The sequence below is a fragment of the Astyanax mexicanus genome, chromosome 6 (assembly GCF_023375975.1).
Source record: "Astyanax mexicanus isolate ESR-SI-001 chromosome 6, AstMex3_surface, whole genome shotgun sequence".
In the NCBI taxonomy this organism is placed as follows: domain Eukaryota; kingdom Metazoa; phylum Chordata; class Actinopteri; order Characiformes; family Acestrorhamphidae; genus Astyanax; species Astyanax mexicanus.
In genome coordinates, this window is record NC_064413.1 from 25,228,286 (window position 1) to 25,242,519 (window position 14,234).

Sequence of the window (14,234 nt, forward strand, 5' to 3'; positions counted from 1 at the left end):
GTTGTTGGCCTATGCACACATTAAACCAGCTGGCATTATCACATGAGCATTCTCTTTAAAGTAGATTGTTGAACAGGGAAATATACATGCTTTTTTCAAAAGTAATAATATTTTCTGTTTTTCCACAGAAGTTTACCTTATTAAAATAGCAAATTGATGGGACCTGCCACTAGGATGAAGAATAAATCTATTTAAGGAATGTCTATGCATGGATTATTTTTATTCTAACGTGTATGACAAATAGTGAAACTTTTATGAGTTACAACCTGTAAGGACAGATTCTTTTATGAGCTTTACATTACTTATAATACCTGTGGTGTTTGTAATTGTCACACTGCCTGTATCTATTTCTACTATTTCAATGGCCCAGAATCCCACTCCCTCTCACGCCACAGTCACATGCCCCTCTTTATCCAACCATGGACAGCTCCTACGCTTTATGTCACCTGACTTTTAATCCCCTGCAGCTGTGACTGATTAGTGACTCCTCTGCATTTATCTCCATCTATCTTCCTATCAACTCTGACCAGATTCTCTGTCCCTGCTGAAGAAAAGCATTCCTACAGCATGATGCTGCCACCACCATGTTTCACAGTGGGGATGATGTGTTGAGGATGATGAGCAGTGGTATTTTAACACCACACATATCTCTTTGTATTTAGGCCAAAAAGTTACATTTGGTCCCATCTGATCACAGCACCTTCTTCCACATTTGCTGTGTCTCCTACATGACTTGTGGCAAAATGCAACCACGTTAGCCTGCAACCTGTATTCTTAGTAAAATACCGTACAATTTATATTCTAAGGTGAAAAATGTGGAAGAATACTTTTGCAAGCTATATGAGTCAGTGCAATTTTTTTATTGCATTTTCCTTATTGTTCCAAATGTTTCTGAGGTTTAGGTTGTAATGATTATGCAAGGAAATTCAAAAACCAAAAAGAAAACAAAGACAACAGTTTGATATTTCAATTGTTTTCAAAGAGGTTTATTGAAAGAAATATTTTAAATTTTATAAAGTCAACCCTTTTAAGATTCTATCACACAATCAAGACCTGTAGCTTAGCTTTCTGGAGTGATCTGATATGGATTGAGAGACTGTGTGAACGCCCTCCAGGACTGTTGGGCCAGAAGCCCATAATGATTCTGTCGTCTGTTGCACTAGCATTGTTACAGTAGTTTTTTCAGTTTCACAATGTCCATTCTTCCATGAGCTGGAAGTACATAAAATCACTCTCGCAAGTGACCTGGAAGTACAGTGCATCTGTCTACACATTCTAAATTCAACAGCGCAACAGCTGCCTTTGCACCTCTGTCCTCTTCAGTGCAGCATGCAAATAAAATGTGCACAAAGTCATCATTATATATTATATAATCTTTCATTATTATTATTATTGTTATTCATATTAACAACATATTCACATATGTATTAAGCATTTTTTTCTCCTTTATAAAATCAAACATATTTTTCATCTACAGTTTTTTTCTGCATTTCAAAGCATGCCAAGGAAATGACAGATTCTGCATAGTGCCGGCTATATGAGTGCCAAGAATCGATTCCTTTACAAGACTCTCGTATGTACAGTACATAGGAGGGAGAAAAACAAAGAGCAATCCAGTGTCAATGCATTGCCAAAATAAATTAAAACCAAGACTGAAGAATATCTACATACATAAAACAGCCTTTGGAGATATCACTATAAATAGATATGTGAACAGGGAAAAATGAACTCTACACTTTTATTCATTTCTTTATTTTTACACCTTGGAGTGGAGCGGGATCTGTAAAGTGCACAGCAGAGTACACTCAACACATAACAAGACAACGAGTATTATGGTTACATTAGGGAGGAGGCCACAGGGATACATAAAATGGTTGCCACATACACAAGGGTTATGATGATATTACTGTGATAATCATCCTCTCTTCACAAAAGTAGGAACAGCATTGTTGAATATTGATTTCCAAGATATTATAGCTTATAGCGTCTCTAATTATATATGGTGGAACACCTGTTTACTTACTTTATCTACTGTACATGTTGTCTGAGTGACTGCGCTACCTGGATACTCTAATAAATGACATATATCCATATCTTGTCAATAAGCAAGCTATCTAAACCATAATTGCTAGTCCAATATTTTATTCTGCTACTGTTACTCTGAGTGGAGGCCATCCAGAATTAATATCTTAAACATGGCACCCTGAACACACCTCAAACTGTGCTGTTAGGGAGGAAAATCAGAAGCTATGCTTTGGTTGTGCTTTAAAGTGCAAACATAACCACAGCTAAGCCTATTCTATGCTAGCCACAGTTAGCATGTTAAAGGAATAGTTCAGCATCTTTTACACTAGTTGCTAGCAGCTGCTAAGGCTGGTACTCTTCAGAATTTTCATACCAGAAAGGACTGAAGAAAGGTTAGCACTCTGGATTTTGGAATGAGCAGATTTACCATGCATAAGGCTTGGTAAGTATTAAAATTGGGTGTTAAATAAATTGCCATTACCAAGTAGCTCCACACTTCATTGGTAGAATTCTTAGGGCTGGAGAACTGCCTGTGCATTTTTACTGTTTATACACACAGTTCCTTTCATGAATTCAGTTACTGAAAATATATCTAATAATCATTCTGAATTAATTTTGTATCTGTTCACCTATCCTACCTATTCGTTCATGCTCGTTATTTGAATTATTTTGAGTTTCATGATGGCGGTGCCCAGAGAACTACTTCAATGTCCTGTGTGTATAAACAGTCTTTTTTCATAAACTAACTGTGTACCTTTAAAGTTCTCAGTGCTTTGTTTTAAATGTCTGGGCCCTAGAAATTCTACCAATCAACCGTGAAGTTATTTTGAGTCTTGAAATAGATATTTTTTTGCATGGCCAATGCTGAGCTGCTATCGCTAGCATTGTACGCCTGTTGTGAGCATCGGCTGAAAGTGCTGTACAATTTTCCAAAATGCTGGGGGCAAACAGAGTTGAAAAAATGGTACTTTTAGAACTACCAGACCAAAGGACAAAAAAAAATGTATCCCCAACCAAAAGAGGTGGTCTTAGCCTGGATCAACTGGACAATGATTCATTTTTTTAGCAGTGTAAAAGCACTTTTGTAAAAAGTTTAGACTTTAACTCAGAGTGAATACTGGAAGCTGAGACATGCTATTGTTACTCGTCAAACAATAGAAAAGGAAAAGTACAGGTGCTGTGCCAAAATCAGACTTGTGTCAGATGGCAATATAGAGGTGCAAATGATTAAACCAGTAATTGCTGTATTTACTTTAACTGTATACCCTAATTTAGTAAGGAATCAATCAGGCTGATTTTGGTTTGTGATGGGGGTGTGCTTGAAAGGTAGTCACTAGGAAATGCATCTCGCCAATTTGACAACATGCTGCTCTCCAGTGCACACCCCTCTGCAAACCAGTATTATGTCAAGTGTCAAGTATAGTGGAACACAGCCCATTTTTGTGTGATATAGGCCATGCAGTAAAGGTATTAAACCTGCTTGGTTGTAGTAACATCATTCATTTAGGATCATGATACCCAGCCTTAGCAGCTACATCTGTAGCCTAATGCTGATCACAATTGTCAATAATTTCCATGCTGAACAGAGCTAAAATGATAACCTGCGACTGAAAACATATTTAGAACAGAATTTTATGTGCTGGTAATTTGATAGATTTGCTTTTAATTTACTTAATACAGGGAAAATTGGATGAAATGATTGTTATTAGAGATATTATGCTGGACTATTCCTTTAGGACCAGTATCTGAAAAGCATTTCAGAGTTAGAATCTTGATCTACTTCTAAATACTGCCCGTGCCCCAAAAATCAACAAACTCCTCTTGCTCTGCACTATGAGAATGCTGTGGATATAAATTAACAGACAATCAAAAGAATAAAAGAACAAAACAATAACAGTAATGATAAAGTCTGTGACAGACAAATACGTGCAACACTTGCAGTCACCAACAATGTCTTCTGTTGTCCTCCCACACAATCATAACAAACTAATATATATAGGACAACTGTCGAACAACAGCTGGTGATCACCAGCAACCTTTGATTCAGTTTCTTAAAATAAGTAATGAAAATAATCTCTTGCAAAATTAAAGCAGTATTTGGTATCAACAAAATAGAATCAATTCACGACTGATATACATTATAAATAAAACCAGTGGGAAATATCATACAATCAGTTTTTTGTAATTCCTAAAATGCCTCTCTACAGTGCCTTTCTTTTCTATGTGAGACAGTGTTACTGTATACAGACGCTTGCCGGTACTGAACCGGCACACGCCGCAGTAGTTCCCAGAGCTAAATATGCCGCTACCTGAAGAATCCTACGCAGTAATCTTCATCCTAATGCAGATCACTAAGCTTACTTTTGTTTTTATTTGTGTTGTCCAGTGCATGTCAATTGCTGTAAATAATAGCATTTCATATTCATTTCACTGCATTACTCACACACACAAATATAGATATATATGGGTAAAATAATCATTTTCTTTTTCTTGCAGTCTCATCCCAAAGAGAAGTACATTAACGTGAGGTTGTGGATCGTAGGGATACGTATTGCTGAGGCCATATCTGAGAAAGCAGGACATCCCTAATAAACAGACCTGTATACCTATTTATATAGGTAAGTATATATTCCAATATAAGTCCAATTTCAAACCCAATGCAGACTAGGACACACCTTTGAACACTGGCTGACATCATGCAGGCTTTAACACAGACAGTCATCTTTTGCTTGCTTTTGCATATTGTTCATTAACTCTTTCTCTACCAAGCCACGCAGTGTCAGTGCACAGAAATCTGATATGTTCAGTAATGGCATGGCTTTAGACCCCTTAACCCACCCACCCCCTCACTCTCTATCACACTGTAATGCAAACCCACCAATCCACCAGTATACACCTGAGCCCTGAGGCTCCGCCTTTACCACAGACATCAAGGGAATGAGAGGCGGGTTGACAGGACAGAATAGACAGATTACACAATGTGACTTTTTTTTTTTTCTTTTCTTGTATTTCTGTTAGGCCAGCTAACACTAGAATTTTTTTTATTTAGATTTTCTTTCCTTTGTTGTTTTGTCGGAAGCGCCGCGGACATGATATAGATAAAGATTCTGAAAAAATTTCAGTGCAAGACATAATGGCTACTTATATTATTATTATTTCCGTTATTATTCATACATAGTAATCCAATACTGGATAACAGTAGTAAAGGGACAATTTGAACACGAAGGCTGTCCCGTGAGCAGGCATTCGGCTTTTTAAACGAAAGCCAAAACAAGTGGGCAATGTTCGTCACCCCTCCTCTCCCTCATTGCTCCCCGTGTCTATTTTAACATCAGTTTGGTAATGATTCCCCCACAACCTGAGGGACTGTAGATCACCCTCATGGTGAAATCATTGGATTATTATGTAGGTTGTCCTGGGACAGCAACAGTCCTACTCCAGCAAGAAAAAAACAAAACAAAAACAGAGAGGTCTGCCATGTGCATGTGTGTGTCCTTTCCATCCCTCCACTCACACCCCTTTCTCAGTGCAAAAACAGGAACAGAGGGAAGAGACCCCCCCATGAGATGTGCAAGAAAGAGAAAGAGAGAGAGAGAGACTGACTGAGAAAGAGAGAGAGAGAGAGAGAGAAGCAGAGCGGGAGGATGTGTTTGATCTGTTTTTGTTTTTTCTCCTCTCCTCCTCGCACTGTTGGTATCTCCTCCTTCCTCCCTCGCTCGCTCCCTAGCTCCCGGGGTCAGAGCTGTGTCTCTGCGGAGTCCGTGAGTCCAGGGGCGTCTGCTGCTCCTGCAGGGAGAATCTGCGCTGGGTTTCGGGGTCCGGAGACTGAGAGAGAGGGTGGGACCTCAGGCCCTGCAGAGGGACGTCCCCCGTGCTGAGGAAGCGGCTCTCTGACGGATGGAGCTCTGCAGCCAGGCTGTGGAGAGACTCACTAGACTTGGCTGGGAATTCCTCAAAGTCCTGTGGATCCAGGATCTGGATAGAGATGAGAGAGAGGTATGCTTTTAGACATTTGTGCATTTCAGATTTCTCTGTATACAGTTTGTTTGTGATCCCTCAAAAGTTTGGACACACTTTTCTTTTTCATTCAGTTATTCTGAATATGAAGGAACATATAAGGAATTATGTAGTGACCTTTTAAAAAATACTCGGTGAAGCATTTAGGTAGCTCTTAACGTTCTTCTGTTAACTTGCATTTTTTGAAGCTGGTAACTCTTTCGAACTTATCTAGTGCAACAGAGGTATCTCTTGGTTTCCTTTGCTGGAGTGGTCCTGATAAGAGCCAGTTTCATCATAACATTTTTATTGGTCTGTGCGACTGCACTTGAGAAACATTATTTTAACTGGCCTTTATTACTTTAAGTATTTTTTTTTCTTTACTTAGTTAAGTAGTCTCAACTAAGGCTGGGTATCATTTAAAGTTTTTCGATACTGATACGATACTTTGAGTTCAATACCAATAGCCAAACAATATTTTTTGATACCTTTTCCAAAATTATAACCAAAAACCCCAAAAAGCAATATTTCTTCTGACAAAATGTATTTATTTAACAGCCTACAGGAGTAATCCTATTTTCATACTGTAACCAGGAGAGGCTCCATCTCACTGGATCTTGTTTAAACGAAAACAATGAGCATGATTGTGACACTTTATTAAGAACAAAATGACAGCATTACTTTTGCTTAAACAAATTGTTTATCTAGGCATATTGCTGGATGCATTTCAGAAATATGAGCAATAAATTAAATTATATTTTCATTAGTGGTGTCAATCATTTAAAAAGACTTTTTTATTTTTATTTAGTTCCTTGTATTTTTTGGAAGAGAGACAGTAATAATCGTTTGGGTTACTTCTGGTTTATTTCTGGCAGACTAGCTCTAGTCTCAACTGCCATAATATGGATTATTACTCAAATAGAGCCTCTTCACAACTTTACAACTGATGCTCTCAAACACATTAAGAGGCAAGAATTTCAAGTAATTAACTCTTGACAAGTTCAGCACAGCTGTTAACTGAAAGACTCTACCTCATAAAGCTGACTAAGAAAATCAAGCTGTCATCTAAGCAAGATGTGGCTAGAATCTAAAATATAAAAGTTTGTTTAACATTTTTTAGTAAATAGTTTCACTTTTAAAACCACTGAATTTAAGGTGTATCCAAACTTTTGACTGGTACTGTACCAAAGTGTAAAAAAAAAAATCACAATGACGACGTAATTATAATTGATTTATATTTATGAATTGGTGCTGCGGTGATTAGTTGACATAATCGACCATGTTGATTTATAAAAAAAAAACACTACTTGTTAATTTGTATCAGCAATCCACTACACAAAGTGCTGGAGATTATAAAATAATGGGTGAGGTAAGGGCTGCTCAATCACTCAGGTCACCAAAAGTTACAGACACAGCATATCTTTTGGGCATTTAAATTCCATGTTTAGCTGTTTTTATCGTTTTGAAGCAATAGAAAAGTTAGAAACATGCGCCGAACCCACAGCAAGCAAAAAGGAAGCATGGCAGAAATAATCGTTGACTAATTAAAAAATATATACGAATCATTATATTATTCGACTTCCAGAATAATCACCTATTGTAGCCCAAATATGAATACAGTTATCAGATAAATCTTTGAAACCACTGTAAGAAACTATAGACAATGTATGTGTTAGTTGTAATTCTATGATTGCAGTATATTATTTTTTAAATCATTTGTATAATTTATGACATGCAAATCTAACATTTTTTATTGTGTAAAAACATATTATTATATGATATTTGTAGTGTTGTGTGTAAGCAGATGTACTTGTGAGAGTGAGGTGAGTGTTTCGGACTCCAGCGGTGTGACAGGCTGGATCAGTCTCTCTCCGGGTCCGGGGCTCGGGCTGGGGTACGGAGAGGCCTGTGGGGGGGACGACACTGTGCTGTATGCTGGAGGCACCAGCGACATCTGTCTCTGCAGCAGCTGCATTATCGCCCCAATGTCTGTGGACATACGTGTCTCCAATCTGGAAATACACACATGTACACATGGTTTTAATCTCTACAATATTTAGTAATTAACAATAATTAAAATCATGATTTTTTTTTTATGCTGGTATTTCCCTGTATTTTCAGAGGGAGACAGTAAAAATAGTGTAGTGTGGTTAAAGCCTGTCTGACTAGAGTTTATTGACTGTATCACATGATAGTTTTGATGCTTTTTAAATATTAGAATATTGAGTTTTACTGAGCGCTTTAAAAGAGAAAATAAATGCTAGTGTTGAACCATATTTTACCATGCCATCTGCTGTGTGCACGAGTGAGAAAGAGATGGTAAGAGTGAGAGTGTGGATGAGAGAATGACAGAGAGAGAGAGCATGTGAGAGTGACAGAAAGAGAGGGAGCGGGTGTGAGTGAGTGAACGAGTGTGTGACAGAGGGAGTGGGGTGAGGGAGCGGGGGAAAGAGAGGCAGCGGGGAAGAGAGGGACACAGAGAAAGCACGGGTGACAGACAGAGGTAAAAGTGTCAGTGGGAGCAGGTGTCTGAGCAAAAGAGAAAAAGGTAGAGTGAGAGAAAGAAAGAAAGCATGTGAGAGTGACAGATAGAGAGTAGGTGTGAGAGAAAGAGAGCTAGTGAGAAAGGGAGCAGGAGAGAGGGAGCAGGAGTGAGAGAAAGAGGGCGGATGAGAGAGAGAGCATGTGAGAGAAAGGGAGCGGGTGTGAGAGAGAGAGCGAGGGAGCGGATGGGAGAAAGAGGAAGCGGGTAAGAGACTGGGAGCGTGTGAGAGAGAGAGGGAGCACTTGTGAGAGAAAGAGGGAGCAGGTGTGAGAGAAAAAGAGAGCAGGTGAAAGAGGGAGAGTGAGCGAGAGGGAGCAGGTATGAGAGAAAAAGAGAGCAGGTGAAAGAGGGAGAGGGAGCGGGTGTGAAAGAAAGAAAGAGCAGGTGAGAGGGATAGTGAGGTAGCGGGTGTGAAAGAAAGAAAGAGCAGGTGAGAGGGATAGTGAGGTAGCGGGTGTGAGAGAAAGAAAGAGCAGGTGAGAGGGATAGTGAGGGAGTGGGTGTGAGAGAAAGAAAGAGCAGGTGAGAGAGATAGTGAGGGAGCGGGTGTGAGAAAAAGAGAGCAGATGAAAAAGGAAGAGGGAGTGGGTGTGAGAGAGAGAGCAGGTAAGAGGGAGAGTGTGTGAGAGAGAAAGTGAGCGGGTGTGAGAGGAAGAGAGAGCGGGTGTGAGAGAAAGAGAGAGCAGGTGAGAGGGAGCAGGTGAGAGAGGGGGAGTGGGTGTGAGAGAAAGAGAGAGCAGGTGAGAGAGGGAGCAGGTGAGAGAGGGAGCAGGTGTGAGAGAGAGAGTGAGAGAGAAAGAAGGGGGGGAGTGCAGGTGAAAGTGAGAGAGAGAGAGAGAGAGAGAGAGAGAGAGAGCATTTTGAGACCCTATTACACTTGTACGATTTCATGTTTAAGGTACCCATATCATTATATGTTGCGCGTGTTTGCACTGGCCGGTTAGCACAGATACCATTCCAGTACGGTCCCTAACCATTCAATACTGCTATCCACACTTCATTTTCCTCCAAACTGTCCACACACCATCTCTGTGTTGAAGAACTTTCTAGGCCTAAACTATCTAGACTTAGACATATATCAGTCTACTTGGCACTGCATTACAAAAAGATGATTAGTAATACTGTAATAACTGTTTTCCATGAAGTCTTACAGAAAATTAAAGTTTTAAGTTTGTGTTGCTCTCAAATATTGAGTTATATGCAAAAGTAAATATCCAACTAATGAGGAATAATAGGTTTTCTATAACACAGGCCATTTGAGTAAATGCTTTCATGTGTAGCACATGGCTCTATGGCTCTCCCACCTGTTGAGCTGTTTCTGCAGCAGGTCCAGCCTGTTCTCCAGCTGGTTCCTCTGTTGTCTGGAGATGCTGTGTAGGGGGGTGTTGAGTTGTGGTGGGGGTGAAGGGAGGTTGCAGCGGGGCAGTTCCTGGTACTGTCGCCCTCGACTCTCGCCCCAGAAACTGAATATGTTAGACACGCCTGAGAGTGCACCTGAGAGAGATGGAGTTATTAAGGGGTTGTATAAGAAACATTTGGGTACAGGTAATAGCAGTTAATCTCTTGAAATAGCCAACATTCCAAAAATCTCAAAATCTGGCAGTTGTTGACTCAAAGTTTCATGATGAATGGACCAAAATGATTTAAAATAAAATAGTTTTAATATTAAAAGTTATAGAGATGTTTTGTTTTTTTTTGTCATGAAGATGCAGTTGCTTCTTTTAACACTCTTTGATGCCCATATGTACAGGGAATGTGTTCTAGAATGCAATACCACCCACAGTGGACAGTGCAGTTTGTGGTAATGATCATGACCGGTGGTGTCTGGCTAGAATTTCCTCATGCTTTAGCAAAAATCATATCCACATTTAATGCAAATTTAACACATATCACAACGGTCAGTGCAGCATTCACTTTTTCACCTTTAATGGGACACAATTAAATTTCACACAAGATGTCTTTGCTTGTCAGTGTGCTTATCTCAGCACAAAATCACAAAATGAATTCTCAGATGGCTCTGTCACAGTTAACCTTTGCATCCTTCAATTTAGGAATTTGAAAAGCTAATTTATTTGCTTCACACTTCCAGCCAAGGCCATGGCCTCTTTGTTCACAGCCCCTGTGTGCTAATTACAGTGTTCTCTCGAGAGTAGGGAGGGAGTAGTCAGGATGCCTGCTCCTTGTTTGTGGTGGCTAGAGTAGCACAGCAAATGCAAATATCTGCATTAAAGAAAAAATGCAGGAGGAGGCAGGTGAGCTGAATGGTGCTTTGCACTGAAAGCATTTAGTCTCCTGATCCTTTTACCAGTAAAATTGCAAATTTACTAAACAGCTCTGGAAAACAATTAAAGATCACTTCAGTTTCTGAATCACTTTCTCTGATTTAGCTATTTATAGGTAAAAGTTTGAGTAAAATGAACATTGTTGTTTTATTCTATAAACTACGGACAACATTTCTACCAAACTCCAAATAAAAATATTGTCATTTAGAGCATTTATCTGCAGAAAATGAGAAATGGCTGAAATAACAAAAAAGATGCAGAGCTTTTAGACTTCAAATGCAATGCAAAGAAAACAAGTTCATATTCATAAAGTTTTGAGAGTTTGGAAATCAGTATTTGGTGGAATAATCCTGGTTTCTAATCACAGTTTTCATGCATATTGGCATGTTCTTCTCCACCAGTCTTACACACTGCTTTTGGACACATTTATGACAATCCTGGTGCAAAAATTCAAGCAGTTCAGTTTGGTTTGATGGCTTGTGATCATCCATCTTCCTCTTGATTATATTCCAGAGGTTTTTAATTTGGTAAAATCAAAGAAAATCATTATTTTTAGATGCTCTTTTATTTTTTTTCCAGAGCTGTATATATAAAGTGAGAAGTCTAATAAGAGTTTTTTGGAAACCAAAAAAGTGGCTTAGTAGTGCTGACAAATTCACCAAACGTCTGTTAGGAAAGCTATTAATATAAAATTAGCCATTCTACAGTATTTAGTTTAATATTCTGGTTGTTTTCCAGCTTTTTTTTTTTTTATTTTAATGTAATAATCTTTTATACACCGTCATATCAAAATACCCCAAAATGATTACCCTTGGTTTGGAATGAGCGTTATTTGCAAGTGATCAGACATGTCTAGACATCACAAACGTATCATTGGTTGCCGTGGTAACAAGAAGGACCTAACTGAGCACCTGTGCCACCTAAAGTACATCACTTGGCTATGAAGAAAAAGGGAGTGTGGCCATGGGTCTGGACACTTTTGGACATACTGTATAGTGTATAATCATGTTCTTACCTGACAGAGCATTGCAAGTATTGCCCGTTTTTGGATCCGCCTCCCCCTCAGCGTGATCGTTAAAGTTCATAGAAGTGGCTTGGGCTTGAGAGAGCTCCAGCAGTGGGGTGGGTGGACCGGGACACGCATGAACATTCTCCTCCCCTTCATCACCACTGGAGTGGGAGGAAATAGAACTCCTAGGCCCCTCCCAATCCGGTTTCAGTCCCTCATTCTGATTACCCGTGGCCTGTTTCCTGTTGCGCCTTATAGGTTTCTGGTTCTTCTTGATCTCTCCAGCATCTGCATCATCTGATGAAGGACAAAGATAACATTAGAGTAAACTCAACGCTGATCACTTTTTATGTGTGTATTCACATTCACATGGAAAGGACATATTTCAGAAAGGAAATGGCAGTACCTTTTTCTGTTCTCCGCCGGAAGGAAAGCTTTCTCTTGCGGAGTTTGTTAAAGCCAATGCAGTCAGAGTCATCACTGCTCGGAGATCCGGGAATCATGTTCGTCTGTAGAGACGAGTAAAAAAACGTTACAGATACACTTCAACAAAACTAGCAACCACAAAATACAGTGAACATATGTTCAGGCTTTCTGCAGTTCATTGTTTCTTAGATTCTTTTGTTTGAAGATTACCACATTACTTTGTGTTACTCTGCCTGTATAAGTACACTGCATGGACAAAAAAGTCGCCACTGAAAAAAAATCTAATTCTAATATTTAGTTTGACCTCCTTTGTGCACTCATTCGCTTTGGCATTGTTTGGATAAGCTTCTGTCACAAGATTTATTTCAATCCAGTGTTGCATTAATTTTTGACCAAGATCTTGCATTGATGATGGTGATGAGTCTGACCGCTGCACAAAGCCATCTGCTGGAGTTTGTGTGTGTGTGTGTGTGTGTGTGTGTGTGCTGCTGAATGTGTGTAACTCACGTCTCTAAGGTTGAAGGTGATCTCCAGGTTGCTCCAGAAGTGGTCAGAGAACTCCGGGTACATGTCCAGGACCTCCAGCACATCCTCTCTGTGGATCTTGTGCAGGTCACAGTAGGTCAGGGCTCTTACGTCAGCGTTGGACTTCCCTGGCCGAGCGTACAGGTTGATGGGTTCGCCGAATATATCATTCTTTCCTGTTGAAAAAAACAGAAGCAGAAGGCTTAACAACATTTATCTAATGATGAGAATACGTGCATTGCTGCTGCAGTACAGGGAATTCAGGTTAATCACCAACAGATGGCACTATAGGCCAAATTTTTCTCTCTCTCTCTCTCTCTCTCTCTCTCTCTCTCTCTCTCTCTCTCATACACACACACACATACACACATGAGTAAGATTTGTATTAAGAATGAGAAATATATATATATATTAAAAACTGTAAAGATTTTAGTACATTGCTGTGAGGATGTAATTGTATTCAGCCACATCAGTCTTAGTCTTGGATGACACTTATTCCCAACTCAGCTTCCCCAAAGTACTGGAGAACACAGTTCCACTGCTCCACAGCTCAATACTGGGGGTTTGGTACCCCTCTAGCCCACACAGGGCATTAAATATGATGCTAATATGTTCTTGTGTATGGACACCAGAGACTCCTATTTTATTAGCAATACTTCTTTACAGGGACTAGACAAGCTGTGTGTGCATTTGAACATCTGTGTCAGTGATGGATGTAACTTAAAGTAGGTATTGTAACAGTGTTTGAAGAAGGTCAGTGTGTATGACGCTTAACTAGCTTTCCGCTTCTATTGCTCGCTAACTGTGTTAGCCTTACAGCACCAGGCAAAACTAAGGCTTAAAATTATGAGTTCCTTTGATTTTACCAAATTTAAAACCTTTGGAATATAAACAAGTGGAAGATGGATGATCACAAGCCATCAAACCGTTCACATTACCAGGCTGAATTCACTTAAATCTGATTTTTTTCAACAATGTGATGTTTATGGCTGTGTGAACTTGCCAAATGTTTTTTTTTTCTCTCATCAGTTTTGAGTCATAAAAGTCATACGTGGTCCTAAATTGGATACGTATCCGATTCATGGACATGCAACATAAATGTGAATGGTCAAATTTTTGCTTTTACTCATGCTCTACATGCTACTCTCTCGTACCCACACATCTCTTGGTGCAGCTGTGCAGCAAAAGATGCTCCACATATGAGCTGCCAACTCATCCATTTTCCTTTATAAAGCTACGTCTCTCAAATATGACATTTTTTGTTATTTGTGAAGACGGCGTTTATGCATGTATCAATGTGCGCATTTGAGGTGTTTCAGGGACAGATGCGTTTACATTACACACAGATACAAATCACTCACAATTGTAAGTGTGAACCATCAAGATCTGAGCCAAAGCCGATCTGAGCAAAAATCTGATTTGATCA

General features: G+C 39.5%; 1 protein-coding gene across 1 annotated transcript in view; it reads right to left on the bottom strand.

Annotated features, from left to right (window-relative positions):
- Positions 1–957: 957 nt before the first annotated feature.
- The window catches only part of kcnh2b (potassium voltage-gated channel, subfamily H (eag-related), member 2b), a 368,308-nt gene continuing 355,031 nt past the window's right edge, over positions 958–14,234 (bottom strand). The window contains exons 10-15 of the mRNA XM_007256921.4: positions 12,791–12,984; positions 12,264–12,366; positions 11,864–12,154; positions 9,871–10,060; positions 7,832–8,033; positions 958–6,000 (exon numbers count right to left, since the gene is read on the bottom strand). Coding sequence (XP_007256983.3) covers positions 5,749–6,000; positions 7,832–8,033; positions 9,871–10,060; positions 11,864–12,154; positions 12,264–12,366; positions 12,791–12,984 — 1,232 coding nt within the window. The 3' untranslated portion in view covers positions 958–5,748. The remainder of the gene's footprint in view (positions 6,001–7,831; positions 8,034–9,870; positions 10,061–11,863; positions 12,155–12,263; positions 12,367–12,790; positions 12,985–14,234) is intronic.